The sequence below is a fragment of the Pimephales promelas genome, chromosome 16 (genome assembly GCF_988280905.1).
Source record: "Pimephales promelas chromosome 16, fPimPro1.hap1.1, whole genome shotgun sequence".
NCBI lineage: Eukaryota > Metazoa > Chordata > Actinopteri > Cypriniformes > Leuciscidae > Pimephales > Pimephales promelas.
Genome location: NC_142784.1, coordinates 15,980,079 through 15,996,071, shown reverse-complemented (window position 1 = coordinate 15,996,071; position 15,993 = coordinate 15,980,079). Strand labels below are relative to the sequence as shown.

Here is a 15,993-nt window from a genome sequence, read left to right as displayed (position 1 = left end):
TGCCCCCATCATCGAAAACCAAATTAGAAGTACAGACTGACAGATGCAGTGAGACACCAAACCCGCTGTCCGATCGCACTGGTTCGCATTATTGGACCCACATAAAACAACTTCATGAAACAAAAAGTGTGCACACGCATGCACAGATCATCCTGAAGTTCATCATGGTTTAAGTGGCAGATTAAAGCGTGTGCGTAATAAAACACAGAGCGCTCAAATAAGAGTCTCCTCGGCACGCAACATCATTTCCAGCTCATCCTCGTTAATCAGGCCTCACGAGACCTGGGAAAAATCCCAGGAATGTAGAGAAAAGGAAGGGGGAGATGAAAAGTTGTCAAATCATTGTGGTTCAGAAGAAGCTCTTAGAGAAACACACACACACACACACACATATTTACAGGGCTACTCTATTTTTAGAACAACTGACTCAATTTTATTGATGTAAGGGCGTTGCCAAGAAAAGAAATTCCAGAAATTTCCACTATTTATCCTATCATTAACATTCGACTGTGACCTCGTAAATGCTCAACTCAGTGGAGTCCAGATATCAGCACAAACAGTCCACAGAGATGACGACACAATCACTGTGTCACTGCACTTTGACTATGCCGTCATCAATTACCTCATTTCCATGCTTCTGTAGAAATTCAATTTCCTGTAGCGTGAAAGTCGTCATGGAAATAGACTTCACTCTGTGGGGGGGATTCAGGCCTCGTCTAAAAAGGAGAGGAAAAAAGGGTAACAGGTTAATTAAAGGATAGTGTTGCAAATCTCTTGTAGTGTGAATTAGATTTCCTGCTCCCTCTCACTGTAACTCTTCATTACAAACCTGCTTATTACACACAGATCTAGGACAAGGACAAATTCAGACTGCTCGGCACCTCGCCAAGTCCGTGCGGAGAGAACGGGTGTATGAGGGGGTGGAAGAGACTGATAGTGTAGAGAGAGAGTGGTGAGCTAATGCTGCCTTCAAATCACATCGTGATGAGCGCATTGGGGGCTTTCACACTGGCAGTTTCGTTCGGAACGGGGTACGGTTCGCATGAAAATTCGCTAACATGGTCATGCAGACCCTGGTTCGCACTGGGGTAACGTTACCGAACCCGAGCCTACCTGGAGGAGCGCTCTGAGTTCAGTTGCACTCGAATGAGCCTGCAGTGTATTTGTGCATATCGCGTGGAAGCAGGGCTCCAAATTAATGAGAATCCACAGTCTACTCAAAAGAGTCCATTTGCAAGCAGCAGAAAGCCCCCTTATGTGACACATACACAGTCAGCTGTGCATAACAGCACAAAATGAATAAAAAACACAATATATTGAGCCGCGTTTGGTTTCCCATCATGCAGAATCACGCTCGGAACGCAGCAAACGAGCCCAGTGCGAAAGCACCCTATGAGCGGACGTAAACGGGAAACTCTAGGAAACTCTAAATTATCTTTGAATTTAGACTTTGAGTTGGCAGAGTGTTGATTAAAAAAAAAAAATTGATGGAAACTAATCGACATGGGTTATGGGAATTAAGTTTAAGTTTTTTGTGTACAACTACAATGCATATTTAGCCATTTAATGAGGCGAAGGCTTTCCCATCATACTTTGTAGCTTGTTAATGAAACCGAAATTTGTGTAAATATTTCATAAAATCTTTATTTTGTACACTGTCCCACTGTAATTCAACGTTGAAAACAACAACAGTTGTGAAAGCTTTCACAGTTTTGTGAAAACTAGGGATGCATGATATATCGTCCGGGATATCGGTGTCATATTATATATGTTCATTTCAGCTGAGAAACTTCAGATCCCATGATGGTTTTGAATTGCTAGAAATATAATCGGAATCACTTCCAAAAGGAAAATACAGTTATTTTCAATGTGCAGCGCAAATCTGTCATTAAGGCTACATAATATTATAATGCGAACACTATTGTAAAAGAATGTTGTGAATATGTGCGCCCATGTGTTGCTATGGGAAGAGCGCATCCACAACAGTTACACCTTCAATCATGACTAGCATAGTCACGTTCGTATGTGGATTCGAATAAAATGTCATGATATCTTTCGATTTAATTGTTATTAATTGATGTTATAGGAAGAGCGCATCCACAACAGGAGTTACACATTCTGACTAGCACAAATTAAGTTTGCTTGTGCTTTCGCAGCCTTTTATGCAATTGTAAGTTGCAAGTCTTGCAACATTATGTTTATTTTGTGTGTGTGTAAATATAAATTAACTTAACCAAACGCATCCTAAATGAGATGTAATATACACATACACACTTAATGTATCTCATTTAGGATGTGTTTGGTTAAGTTAATCAACTTCAAATGTCAATTTTCTTTCCAAATAAAGAAGTTCAAGATCACGAGGAACTGAAGACAACTGGATGACCACGTGATGATTCAATGCATCTTTGAATCAGTCTGTGCATGTGTGTTTATTCCACAGCGTCATGATGATCTTTGAACACTTGATCTCTGAATGCCCAAGAGCAATGTAAACATGTGTAAGGGCTGCCCATTAGAAAGCCAGTTTCCTTCCTGTATTTACCCTGTTATCGTTCTCAGATTCGCTCTCTAGGGATAAGTGTGTGTCTACTAGAGGACATGCTGCCTCTGATTCTCTTGCGCATCCGTTTTGTTATTTCCACCCCCTGATCTCATCCTTTCTCTTTCATCTAATGATGCCATTTGAAGATAATAACCAACAGGAAGTTCACTTAGGTAGTTAAAGGTGCTCTAAGCGATGTCACACGTTTATTAGGCTGAAACATTTTTTTGTCACATACAGCAAACGTCTCCTCACTGCTCACATCTTCTAGCTGCCCGTCCCCTGAACACACTGTAAAATAAAACCTGGCCCCTGTAGACACCCCAGGCTCCACAAACGGCAACAAAAACAAACTGGTTCAACCCGCACCACGAAACAAAGTGTTCCAGCCAATAACCGACAAGAATGATTAAGGGGTGGGGGTTAGTGCGCGTGCACTGGAAGGGAGTATAAAATGATTGCACATTCACTGTATAAAATTCACTGGAGGAAAAAGTTCACGTGCCCGTCGTCAGATTTGGAAGTCGCTCAAAAGGCTCTTTTGCGTTTGTGGCTTCAGTCGACTTCAGTGAGGCGCGGTGGTTTATGGGATGAGTCGTTCCTTCACTCGGAAATGAAAATATGTACACAGGCTTGTACCCTTGATTTTTTTTGGGATTTTTTCTTTGTTTTTTCACTCGAAATGATATGTTGTATATGCTTATGAGTTCAGCCGTAGCTGATTATCCTCAAACACGCTCTAAAACTCTTCAGATACGGATTTTCCAAAACGTCAATGGGAGAAATGAATGGGAAATTTACTCAAATCTCTCCCGGGCTGTGGGCTGGACTATGATGCTCTATACTTCGAACGTCAACAAGAAGTGATGTCCCCCAACATCGCTTAGAGCACCTTTAAATGAAACAGTTCACACAATACTGAAAAGTAATTTACTAAACCTCATGATTTCCTCTCTTTCGTGAAACACACTAATTTTTGGGTTGACTATTTCTCTAAGAAACACTCACATGCACCTGTTTCTATGCCAGTGGAATGGGAAAGACCGTTTAGTATGTGCAAGTATGGAAAAGACATTTAAAGCTACTCCGCCGTCCCTCTGTGCTGAAACGGGTGACAGTTCATCTGACACCTGAGCTGCAACAGATGTTCAAAACACCATTCACACAAACGCAGCCCCTCGAAACCCCCATAAGGCAAATCCAAACACGCCAACACAGCACTTCTGCTCTAACAATCGCCGGTTGTTTCAAGTGTGAATGCAAGTGCGCTGGTAAATTCCCTTCAAAAAAATTCCCAATTCTGGGAGTGGGGACGTCACCTGTAACTTCCTCTATTATATATGTGTATCCTTCCTCTTATGGTGACATGAGGCATTTAGAGATAAATTCTGAAGGGCATGAACAGAAAGGCCTTGGTAAGATTAGACCAGGTGCTAAATTATTCACACGATCTGCTGCGGGCCATTGGCACGGGGTTGGGGTTCTGTAACCGTGTCCACCAAGAACCATTCGGCTTCAACAAACATCCAACTGTCTCCAATCATCGCACCAGTAATAATTCTCCAGCAGCCTCATAGTATAACCTTTGAATTTATGCAAATGTACTATGAATAGGTATTATTTCCATTAGTTAGACGGATGTGGTAGAGCTCCTAAAAGGACAACAGCTACATAAAAGTGATCTATACTATATCTTTTGCACTGTATTTCAAGTCTTCTGAAATCATACACTATTGTGCGTGAAACATGAACAATGGTTCTCAACCTTTTTGACTTCAAAATAACATTTAAAGACCCCCCCCCCATTTATAAAAAATGCAGTTGTTAAGGGAACAAATTAAAATATGAAGTATGATTTTAGCTTACATCTAAGCCACTTTTACACAGAGATTCCGTAAAATACACGGATAATGTGACCCAGCATTTGTCCCGGGATTGTTTGATTTCGATTCATTCACACTGCCAGTGATTTGCCGAGATCTGTGAGTGCGTTCGCACACAACCCGTAAAGATCCCGGAAAGACACATGACGTCAGGATGAGACGTGTAACGTACGCGTTGAAAACATATACACGCGCATACCGTTCCACAAAGCTGGTGAACGATCTCAGCTTCAGCACGGATAGTGAGGTCTCTGGTCTCTGCTTCGTTCCAATTTGCAGATTTGTTCGTCCTTTCTTTGTTGATGACGAACACAAACGTTCTTCTAAGAGCAACATAGTCGCGCGCTGGCACGAGCGTCATCACTATGACACACCCCTTACGGCATTGGTCCTCGCTGTTGTTCACACAGCGCGCGTTCCGGGACTGATTCCTGCAATGTTACTACATCGATGCCGGTATCAATCCCGGGTCGTGTTTGCGTTCACACAGAAGGCGTTCTGGCAATTTCCCGGGATCAACGCCCTGTGTGAAAGGGGCTTTATATTCATCAGATTATTATCATGTCGTATTCGTACAATGTGTACGTTAAGTAAAAGGGGATGTAGTGCATGTGAATTTTTTGATGAAATAAATTTGCTTTGTTGTTTTTTTCAAACAAATGTATTGTAATATAGCCTATATATTTTACAAAAGTGGGTCGCGACTTGATGACCATGGGAAAATGTGGGTGCCAAGGCCAAACCACTTGAGAACCCTTGCCTAATGGGCCCTGGGCCCCCTGATTGTGTAGCTCTCAAAACAAGGGTACACTCAGCCCATTTTGTGTTCTATAGAAGAAAATGCTTTGCTGGTCATGGTCACAAGCTAAAATTGGCCAGTACACACAGAATACAAACAGAGAATCAAAACATATGCCTTATATTTAAAATGCTCATATTTTATATTCACACCATTGTTAAAGTTGGCATGAAGTCTTTATAAATGGTAGTCTTTTCTTCCATATTGTGAGATATGTCCGAGTGAAACAGCTTCTTGAACAAGAAAGAAAAAAAATTAAAAATGTAGGGCCGGGCCTTCATTTTGTCCATCGGGCATTGATTGGATCATCATGGTGTGCTACTGGTGTGAGTGACAGGTTGCCCTCGCGCCAGTAAACACGTCATCAGAGATCAGAAGTCAGTGGAAGAGAGGAAGTGATTTTGATTCAAGATTACGACAGAGTAACATCCCTTGAACTTGCTGCACTGAAATGGGATCAACCTCAAAGTGAGCGAACAGTCTCTGGTTATTCAGCCTGCATTTCTATAAAAAGGAGGTCCTCATTTCATCAGGCAAAAGGATGACACACTTCCCCCTCGACATATACAAGTAGCAGAACATCAGCGACTGGCCAAACACGAGAGCATCATTAGGATGTCATCTTAGGGGCAGCGCTTGCAGAGGCGGCTTTCCAATAACATATGAATCACAGCCAGTCTTTGAGAAATTACACAAAACAATTTTCACCAAATCATCAGGACAACATAGTATTGCCTAATGAATGACCCTGACACACATACTCACAGAAACACGACGGGAAACACAGTCTGATCCCACGTGTATTGGGTTACGTGAACTTATTCAGAGGGTTTTTATTTGACTAAAGTGCTGCCACACAAAAGCAGCGTTCAAAAGAGCGCCAATGTTTTGTTTTAATGTTTGAGATGGAAAGTTAGCAAACAGTGCCCAAGGCCAACACTTAACCTTTTAGAGTAGCGTGTGAGAAAGCCATTTCAGATGGTGGTGAGAAGCTCTGGCATCAACTTCACACGCCGGAGGAGCCTGCAGATGCTGCATCTGGTTTCAGTATTGAGAGCGTGATGGGCTTGTGTGATTGGTTGTATCGGGGTTGTGCGTGTGATGATGCTCTGAGCAGGTGGATGATGGGCTCGGGGAAAATGGGTCAAAAACTGGGTTAGAGGCCAGTCTCCTCACAGTGATAATGTACGGCAAAAAGAGAGAAAGAGAAACATGTACGTTTATGAGGTCTGTCAGCGTGTGGGTTTGCAATACGTCAGTTCCTCTTAAGAAATCACTGCCAGATAAAATGTTGAAACTTTCTCTGAACACATGCATCAATGAAAGCCATCAACAAACCCACACACACACACGTCTGCTGAAAGGTAATAAAACCCTTTAAAAGTTTGGGGACAAAAAAAAAAGATTTTTTTTTTGAAGGAAATTATGACTATAGTTGACACACTAAAAATGATTAAAAAAATAACAGTTAAGACATTTATAACACAACAATAGATTTCCATTTCAAATAAATGCTGTTCTTTTGATTTGTTGCACTGAAAATACAGACATTTTAAAAGATTTACTTTTAATAAAAAACAGTTACTTTATTTTTGATCAAATAAAAACTTTTTAAAAATCCTACCGATCCCAAACGTATGAAACGCACAAACTATTCATCAGACCGTGACATTGCACAACTCACTTCAAATGTTAACAAATACTTAGCCAATACCTGAAAGACAAATCTTAGCCATGACATAATACAGAATGCCCTTGATTGCCTTATCGCTTTTATGAAACAATTACTGCTTAACATAAAAAAAAGCTTCCTTAATAAAAAAGAAAAAGCTTTCATTACATTTTTTATGAAGCAATGGTAAAAAGCTAAAGTTAAAGAGGCAAACCAGCTAAAAGGAAATGTCACATGCCTAAACAATAGCGTGTGACTAAAATAGAGACAAGATAGAAACAAGATAGAGAGAATAAAGTAAGACAAAGAAAGAGTATGTGGGTAAGAGAGAGTGAGAAGGTGAGAGATAAATTGAGAAATACAGAGGAATTGAGTAAGAGAGAGACAGACGGATCCACCCTGTGCTGGAATGGGTTTACCCAGTAACTCTCCCCGTCATAAACCTAACAGTGAAGTGTTTGCTGGGAGAGTGACCTCATCCAATCTCTACTCAGGTAAGGTAACACTCCTCACCAAAAGATCTGTTTCTATTCGGAGGTTTATAGAAGAAGAAAAAAAAAATCACAGTTCAATTAATGGGCAGCTGATGGCTTTTCTCAATGATGCTGGTCCGGATATCTTGAGAGAAGGGTGATCAATGGCTGATATTACACAGTATATGGTGAGTTCTGGTCTATATAGATTTTGTTTTTAATTTACTGGAATTCCCCCCAAGTTAAATAATGATAAGAACAATATTTTAAGCCACAAAAAAATCTAGCCTATATCATAGATTTCTATCCTACTGTGATTTGATTGAACCATCAAATTAAGTGAATGTCTGAAAAGTGTGAGTGGAGCAATGGCCTTCTTACACACACACACACACACACACAACCACTGACAGGCTCTGAAGCGAGAGGACAATGTGTGCTTCCTGTCCTCCTGTTTCCACTTCCTGTGCACATGCAGATCACATGTTGCTGATGCGGTGAATACTTGACATACACTTCCTGTTTAAGAAACATACATGTTCACTCAATACAGTCACATGTACTAGCACAGATAATGGCCAGAGCGATTATAAATGTGCAGACTAGAGTGTGATTAAAGTTCAGATCAGGTGAGAGGATATGCTGCAGAATCACTACATGATATTATCAATCACAAACACAGACCTCAATAAAATCATAGAATTGATAACGAGGCAAGGCTGTACAAACAATGTGCTGAAGTGGAATATTTAGGGTTAGGATATAAAACAAAATAAAAATGAATGTTCAGAATTAAAATCATTTTTTTCATGTTTTTATGGCAAATAACCTATAGATGGTCAATATGAAAAAAATGTATTCAATTTTGTGGGAATAAAAACTAAACACTGAAAAATCCAATCACTTTAATTATATTTAACAATATTATTAGTGTTTTTAAAAAGTACCTTAAGTGAGTGTTAGATGTGTGTTAAATGAAAAAAGTTTTCTATTTGCATATTTAATATCCCACATCGATTGATACATTACAGAGATTTGAAAAACACCAGATTTCATTCACTAATTATTACGTGGTGGATTATTTTGTATGTGTACACACAGGAGAACTTCTCACAAAATGCGTAAGCACATGAATTTGTTCTTAACCTTGTTTTAACGTCAATGAATTTGGAGTATTTTAAATGAGCGACAGTTTGTTAGTAACTTGCATAAAACACATCCAAACAATGTCCATACAAGGGCTTTCCACACACACCCTTTCCATTTGTCCTTCTCAGCAAACATGATGTCACAGGCGCAGCAAGATCCTCGAGCAATGACAAGAGTACCATCCTCAAACACCTTTTATTCAGACCAAGATTACAGACTGATTAGCAAGATGTACATGCACCGTAACTGCATTTATGCACTTTTCATTCTAGAATGATCATTTTTATCAAGCTTATAAGTTTATTTTCAGTTATTTCACTTTAATGGCAATGACAATTACCTATTAATTGTCATTAAAGTGAAATTACTGAACTTAAATTTAGGAGCTTGATAAAAATGCTAATTTTAAAAGAAAATTTCAGATAGCACTTAGAGGCTTTTGCATCTGATGTCTTCATCACTCACCTAAACGATTATTAGGAACACCTGATCAATTTCTCATTAATGCAATCATCTAACCAACCAATCACATGGCAGTTGCTTCAACGCATTTAGGGGTGTGGTCCTGGTCAAGACAATCTCCTGAACTCCAAACTGAATGTCAGAATGGGAAAGAAAGGTGATTTAAGCAATTTTGAGCGTGGCATGGTTGTTGGTGCCAGACGGGCCGGTCTGAGTATTTCACAATCTGCTCAATTACTGGAATTTTCACGCACAACCATTTCTAGGGTTTACAAAGAATGGTGTGAAAAGGGAAAACATCCAGTATGCGGCAGTCCTGTGGGCGAAAATGTCTTGTTGATGCTAGAGGTCAGAGGAGAATGGGCCGACTGATTCAAGCGGATAGACGAGCAACTTTGACTGAAATAACCACTCGTTACAACCGAGGTATGCGGCAAAGCATTTGTGAAGCCACAACACGCACAACCTTGAGGCGGATGGGCTACAACAGCAGAAGACCCCACCGGCTACCACTCATCTCCACTACAAATAGGAAAAAGAGGCTACAATTTGCAAGAGCTCATCAAAATTGGACAGTTGAAGACTAGAAAAATGTTGCCTGGTCTGATGAGTCTCGATTTCTGTTGAGACATTCAGATGGTAGAGTCAGAATTTGAACATGGATCCATCATGCCTTGTTACCACTGTGCAGGCTGGTGGTGGTGGTATAATGGTGTGGGGGATGTTTTCTTGGCACACTTTAGGCCCCTTAGTGCCAATTTGGCATCGTTTAAATGCCACGGCCTACCGGAGCATTGTTTCTGACCATGTCCATCCCTTTATGGGCACCATGTACCCATCCTCTGATGGCTACTTCCAGCAGGATAATGCACCATGTCACAAAGCTTGAATCATTTCAGATTGGTTTCTTGAACATGACAATGGGTTCACTGTACTAAAATGGCCCCCACAGTCACCAGATCTCAACCCAATAGAGCATATTTGGGATGTGGTGGAACGGGAGCTTCATGCCCTGGATCTGCATCCCACAAATCTCCATCAACTGCAAGATGCTATCCTATCAATATGGGCCAACACTAAAGAATGCTTTCAGCACCTTGTTGAATCAATGCCACGTAGAACTCTGAAGGCAGTTTGGAGGCGAAAGGGGGTCAAATACAGTATTAGTATGGTGTTCCTAATAATCCTTTAGGTGAGTGTATATAGATGAAATATTTAAGATCTATATTCATGTATAAAGTTCATCTTAACATAAGGCCTCCAAGAGTACGTTAATCATTGAATCAATTATTCAGGGTTAAAACTGGGAATTGGTGGCACAGTTATGAATCCGGGCAAGGCCAGAGGATCATCTCCCCATGCAAATGCCCTACTTAAAATCCAACACCTAATAACCACACTGGGGAAATTGTTTTGCTTTTGACAATCAGCTTAAGTATAAGGTGTACCAAGGTAAATTGTTAAACGAAAAGATAGTATTAAAAAATAAACTTTAACTAAAACTAATGCTGTAACCTAAAGAATAATCCATAAGATTAGAAAATCCATACTTAAAAACACTACTCTAATTCTATGAGAACGGGGAAGTTATGTTCCACACCACAACAATAACGAAAATGACAGAGGAACTACACCACTGAAATGAAAAAAAACATTTGATCAGAATCAACCTGACAAAAAAGATCTTTAGCATTTAAAGCATCAGACAACATAACCGCTGTGCGCGCTTATAACAAACATCGTTTTTGGTGTGACTGAGCCTTAACAGGGACATTTACTGTTGCACTGTCAGTTGTAGAAATGTTGCTAAAGATTGGTTGTAAGCAGACTCCTTGCTTTGGCTGTCTGACATCTTGTGTGCACGCTCCAGTGAGGGAGCAGACGTCTCACTGGTGAAGTTGAAGTCATTTAAAAGCTGCTGCTTAGAAAATAACCCAATTATCTCCTCTGATGGAGTTTACTTGGATAGTCACTGTTCGTTCACGGTCACAGACATGCACTGGAGGAACAATACAAGCCAATAAGCCTGCATTTACATTGCAGGTCTTGATACCCAATTCCGATTAGTTGACTATATATAATTTTTTGATGACCAGGTTTACATCTTTTAAAAGTGACCCATATCCGATTTCTGCATTTACACTATACACTTGGCAGGCATACTGAACCGGAAAAATAAGCAAAAATGGCGCTATTTGCAATGGACGCAGAGACAAGGTGATAATACAGGTGATTTAAACAAGTGGAACAGAGGTTGTTGGAGACATAAAACATCTTCACGCTGAACAGGTAAACTCACATAATCACTAGTGCCCTTTCATCGCCTCACTGCATTAATAATCGCACTCTTGCAAACTATTAACTCAAACCTTGAAAGAGTTTTTGAAAGCTTAGTGGTGACATTGAAGTCATGCATGCGATTTTGGTGTAGTTCTTTATACCCTTACTTTGTAACTTTTTATTTCTGGCAACTGTATTTTTGCTTCAAAAAGTTGTGTTCATTCATTTGTACCGATTATCTTGATAAAACAAAATGTGTAAGAATAGCCCCTTTCACACTACGATTTGATCCTGGAAAATGGCCAGGGTGCCTTAATTGTGTGAACGCAAAACGAGTTTTCAGTCCGATTGAGCCATCAATCCGACTATATGGATTATTTGGTTCATGTAAACGTAGCCTAGCCAGTCAGTGTCAATGAACCAAAATGAAAAGATGCCATGACACATTATCAGGGTATTTTCCAGAATCTCTTGGTCACAAAGCTTATTTTCTGCAAGAATCCTAAAGCCAATGGAAAATTCTTATTGGCTTTTTGTCGAGGGAACCAGCTAGGCTGGCATATATACAATCCTTGCAGTATTCTATTGTTAGTTTAGGAAGTTTAGTTTTTATTTCTGATTATCAGCCTGATCCACCCAGCATAACTGACAGTCCTCACAGCTGTGCACAGGCTTGCTCAAATACACCTGATCGCACTTCCAAATGAACTAACATGATCCTCGGCCCTCTCCTCACTCCAGGACTTCAGCTAGAACAACAAACTTGCTTCGGATTTCTTTTATTTGCTCAATCGATCACTATCCTCTCCTCTGCCTTTGGGAGAATTATTGACCATTTCTTTGTAATTCTGTAGACAGGTCACTCAGAAGAAGAGTACTGTATTCCAGAGATCTGGACAACAGGACGACATCAAACCACACCACACTAAAGCAAGAGCATTTATCAATAGCTTTACTCAGGAACAGTGCCAATCTGTCAGAGACTATTTGTTGCATTCCTCTCTGAAGTGCTTAAATGCAAAGCAGATGGTTCTCATGGGAGTCAACGAGAGATCATTCTCAAACAGCTTTCCACCTTTTGAGGGAGTAGTTGCTCAAATCTAACTGGTAAGAGGTGACCATTGCCAGACTCCTCTAAAAATTCATGTAAAGGCATGACAAGTCTAGTAGAACGGTTTCCTTCTCATCCGCTTGCTGGGAAATTAAACCATTTTTACGCAAACCCGTGAAACCTTCCTCATCATTTTTCTGACATGACTGGTTCAGGCAAGTTCACTAGTCATGAGTCAAGAATGTATGAGATAATTCATCATCAGAACCAGAGATGAAGGACTAACACAATCATTTATTCAGATTCTTCATGAAGACATTTAGATAATCCATTTCAAATTCTGCGATCAAGGCGAATATGTTCAAAAATGGGAAAAAGTGGGTCAGTTTTCATCATATTCCAAACCAAGAATAAAATTAGGATTGAATTACACAGCAGGAATAAACAGCAGGAATAAACACATTTAGTCAACCATAATATGAGCCCAACAGATTACTGCACCACTGTGTCCATGAGAAAGCAAATGAATAATGCATTTTATAATATACACCACCATCACGTGACGTTGTACCCCCAAATATGATGATCCTGGTCTTTATTTAGGTTTACATGGAAAAATACCAATTATAGCATATTCTGTGAAATATTAATATTATAAATGTATAACAGTGTTTTACTTATTAATGCATATAATACTAGGGCTGGGCAAAAAAATCGATTTTTCGATTAATCGTTTTTTAAAATGTGTTCGATTCAAAATCGATTCTCAACGGCCGGAATCGATTTTTTCCATATAAAGGGCTCGCGGACGCGGTGCTGCATCTTCTCGTCTCTCTGCACTAATCAAGCGCCAAGCGCTGCAGCTGTCGATACACACACGCGTTTAGGAGTCGGGACATGACGGAATATTCACTTAACAATCGGGCCAGCATTGCATCGTAACCTATGATCGTAACTAACGTTTATCATTTTCACGTCTTTTTGAGTTTTACAAGCAATGTTAAACCATCCCGTGCTCGCGGACTCTCAGAGATGTCTTTCACTGCGTGTCTTTCACAGTAACGTTACAGCCTAAATCTGCCTCACAAACAGCTCGCCAGAAACAAAAGTTTTGTCCCTGGATTATATCACTTTAACAGTTAAAACACGCAACATTATGTCAAAACTCTGGTCTTGGTGAGTAACCTCGTAAAGACAGTCGGTAATGTCTTAAATTAGCATTAAACGTGTGTGACAGAAAGTTAATGAAACAGTAATGGATTCGCGCACTAGTTCTTAAAGTGAACGCAGCCATTTGTGTCAGTCATTAATTCTGTTGTCATAACAACAGAATATAGTATTAATTGTAAGCAATCAGAATTAATAGCCTTTGTATTTAATTCAGTCTGGACTAAAAAGACTATCCAGTGTTATTTTACATTGGATTACTTTAGTCAGTTTCTGTAGTATTTCTGACATACCCCAAAAAACTACCCCAAAATGTCTCTTAATTTGTGTCTTTATTCTATTGTATTTATTTGTGCTACTTTTTTCAATTTAATTCAAAGATTGAAATCAAGCTTCCATACATAAACTCTTAAAACAAAAATAAACAAAAAATTACATTACCATTTAGGTAAGATCAATGTAAAAAAAAAAAGTCTAAATATTTATATATTTATTTATCCATTTCTATCTTAAACATAAAATAACATGATACAGTTTGATCAAGCTGTGCTTTTTTTGCATATTGCATCAAAATCCTGTTTATTCTCTGTATTCATTTAGTGTACCTAAAATAAAAAGAGTTTTATATACAGGTTTATGGCTCTTAATTTCCTTGTATTAATTAACCACTAGTAAACTTATGTCCACTGTTCTTTTTTATAAATATAGGATTTGTATTACATCTTCATTATAGTCGAATCGAGAATCAAATCAGGAATCGAAATCGAAAATTGAATCGAGAATCGAAATCGAATCGAACTGAGAGCTTGTGAATCGAAATCGAATCGAAATTGAAATGTGAATTGATACCCAGCCCTATATAATACTGTTAATTATTTTAAATATTTTTATCTATCTATTTATTTATTTTTTATCTATTTATTTATTTTATTTAATCTATTTTAATAAATTTTATATATTTTAATCTTTTTAAATCTATTTTATATACCGGTATTTCATTCAAAATTACTTATCTAGCCATCTGTCCCGCACCATCTATCTATTAATGGATCATTACATTTTTATTATAGTACTTGTGTGCCGATTTCATTATTTAAATGTTTTTTAACAACAAATGTATTTTATTACCTCAGAACCCCTAACACTCTTGATCTTCATATACAAGAAAGTATAAATTCAGCTTAATTTAGGGATTGTCAATGTCAAACCTAGCCCTCACTATCAGGAGAGGAGTGCGCGCACACACCCTGTGCCACATGTCACAGTCACCATGTGTGTGTCTCTGACTATCCAGCTCTTCCACATGCTCAATGGAGGTTTATCTGATCTACAAGGGCCTCTCCTTACAGCTAGATAAGACAATGCAGGACATATGAAAAGTCCAGTGACATGCCTACAGGTTACGCTGCCCAAGTTTGCTGGAGTAACGTTATCAAGACAATAGACACTCATGATTTTACAGCATTAGCCCAACCAGACAACCACCCAGAATACAATTTCCCCACCCATCAAGCCTGGTTAATTGACAGATAACCAACCCCCCAAAAGACAACAAACCATTTACCCACCCTTATTTACATTTTAAACACCCCAAAGAAAAACATTTATGCTAATGGTTCAACAGCTGGCTTTAAATAATCGGTATCAAAACCTAGTGAGCTGCCTAAAACTAGACATGTTTTATGGCTTCACGGGCTGTGAGATGTCTAGACTGTAGGCAGCGCACTTGGTTTTGAGACACAGACAGAGTGCGAAATAAAGAGGCTCAGACACAGACAGACAGACAGACAGACAGACAGACAGACACAGGAGGGTGGCTCACAGGATGCCTGAGCAGGACGTGCAGACGAACGAGCCCACGGTCATGTTGGCGTAGGTCGGGCCGCGCTGGTCGCAGTCGAAGCACTTTCGGTTGAGCGCCAAACTCGTCATTTCCCGCAGCATCTTCAGGTGTTTTTCCTCCTGCTTTCGCTTCGCGCTCGCTGCCATGGCCGGAGCCGTTAATAAACCGTTCGTCAGTTAAGAAAAGAGCGTAATAAAAATCCAATACGTGTAAATAAATATTAGTCCGGCACTTCTATAAAACAGATCACAAGGAAAGATAGGCGAGCCGGAGTTCTTCGGGAGGGCCTCACGTTTCACGAACAACGGGCGAAAAGCGCCGTAGTGATGAAGAGAGGAGGGTCCTGAGGCGCAGCTCTTTCTTTAACAGCCAGCCTGCCCACTCTACTCTCACTGCTTACGACCAGCCCTCCCACTCTGTATTCATTTCTATTGATCGATCCGTGCAGTTTAACACAACGGCCAACAGGGGGCGAGGACTGATAGTAAGTACTCAACGGGTGAGATTCCAAAGGGCCGAGTGCTAAAACTCCCCGTAAGACTTCTTGTAATGTGTAAATCTGTATGGAAATATAATAAAGATACATTCAATGATAGTTTTGCTCAATATATGTATTTAAAAGTTAGAATAAATATGTTGTTTTCTGTAACAGGGTCAATAACTTGATAA

General features: G+C 39.6%; 1 protein-coding gene across 5 annotated transcripts in view; it reads right to left on the bottom strand.

The window, feature by feature from the left end:
* The window catches only part of agfg1a (ArfGAP with FG repeats 1a), a 28,024-nt gene extending 12,299 nt beyond the window's left edge, over window positions 1–15,725 (bottom strand). For all 5 annotated transcript variants that reach the window (XM_039669341.2, XM_039669342.2, XM_089121086.1 and 2 more), the window contains exons 1-2: window positions 15,304–15,725; window positions 623–716 (exon numbers count right to left, since the gene is read on the bottom strand). In XM_039669341.2, the coding sequence (XP_039525275.2) occupies window positions 623–716; window positions 15,304–15,470 (261 nt within the window). In that variant the 5' untranslated portion in view covers window positions 15,471–15,725. The remainder of the gene's footprint in view (window positions 1–622; window positions 717–15,303) is intronic.
* Window positions 15,726–15,993: the final 268 nt, after the last annotated feature.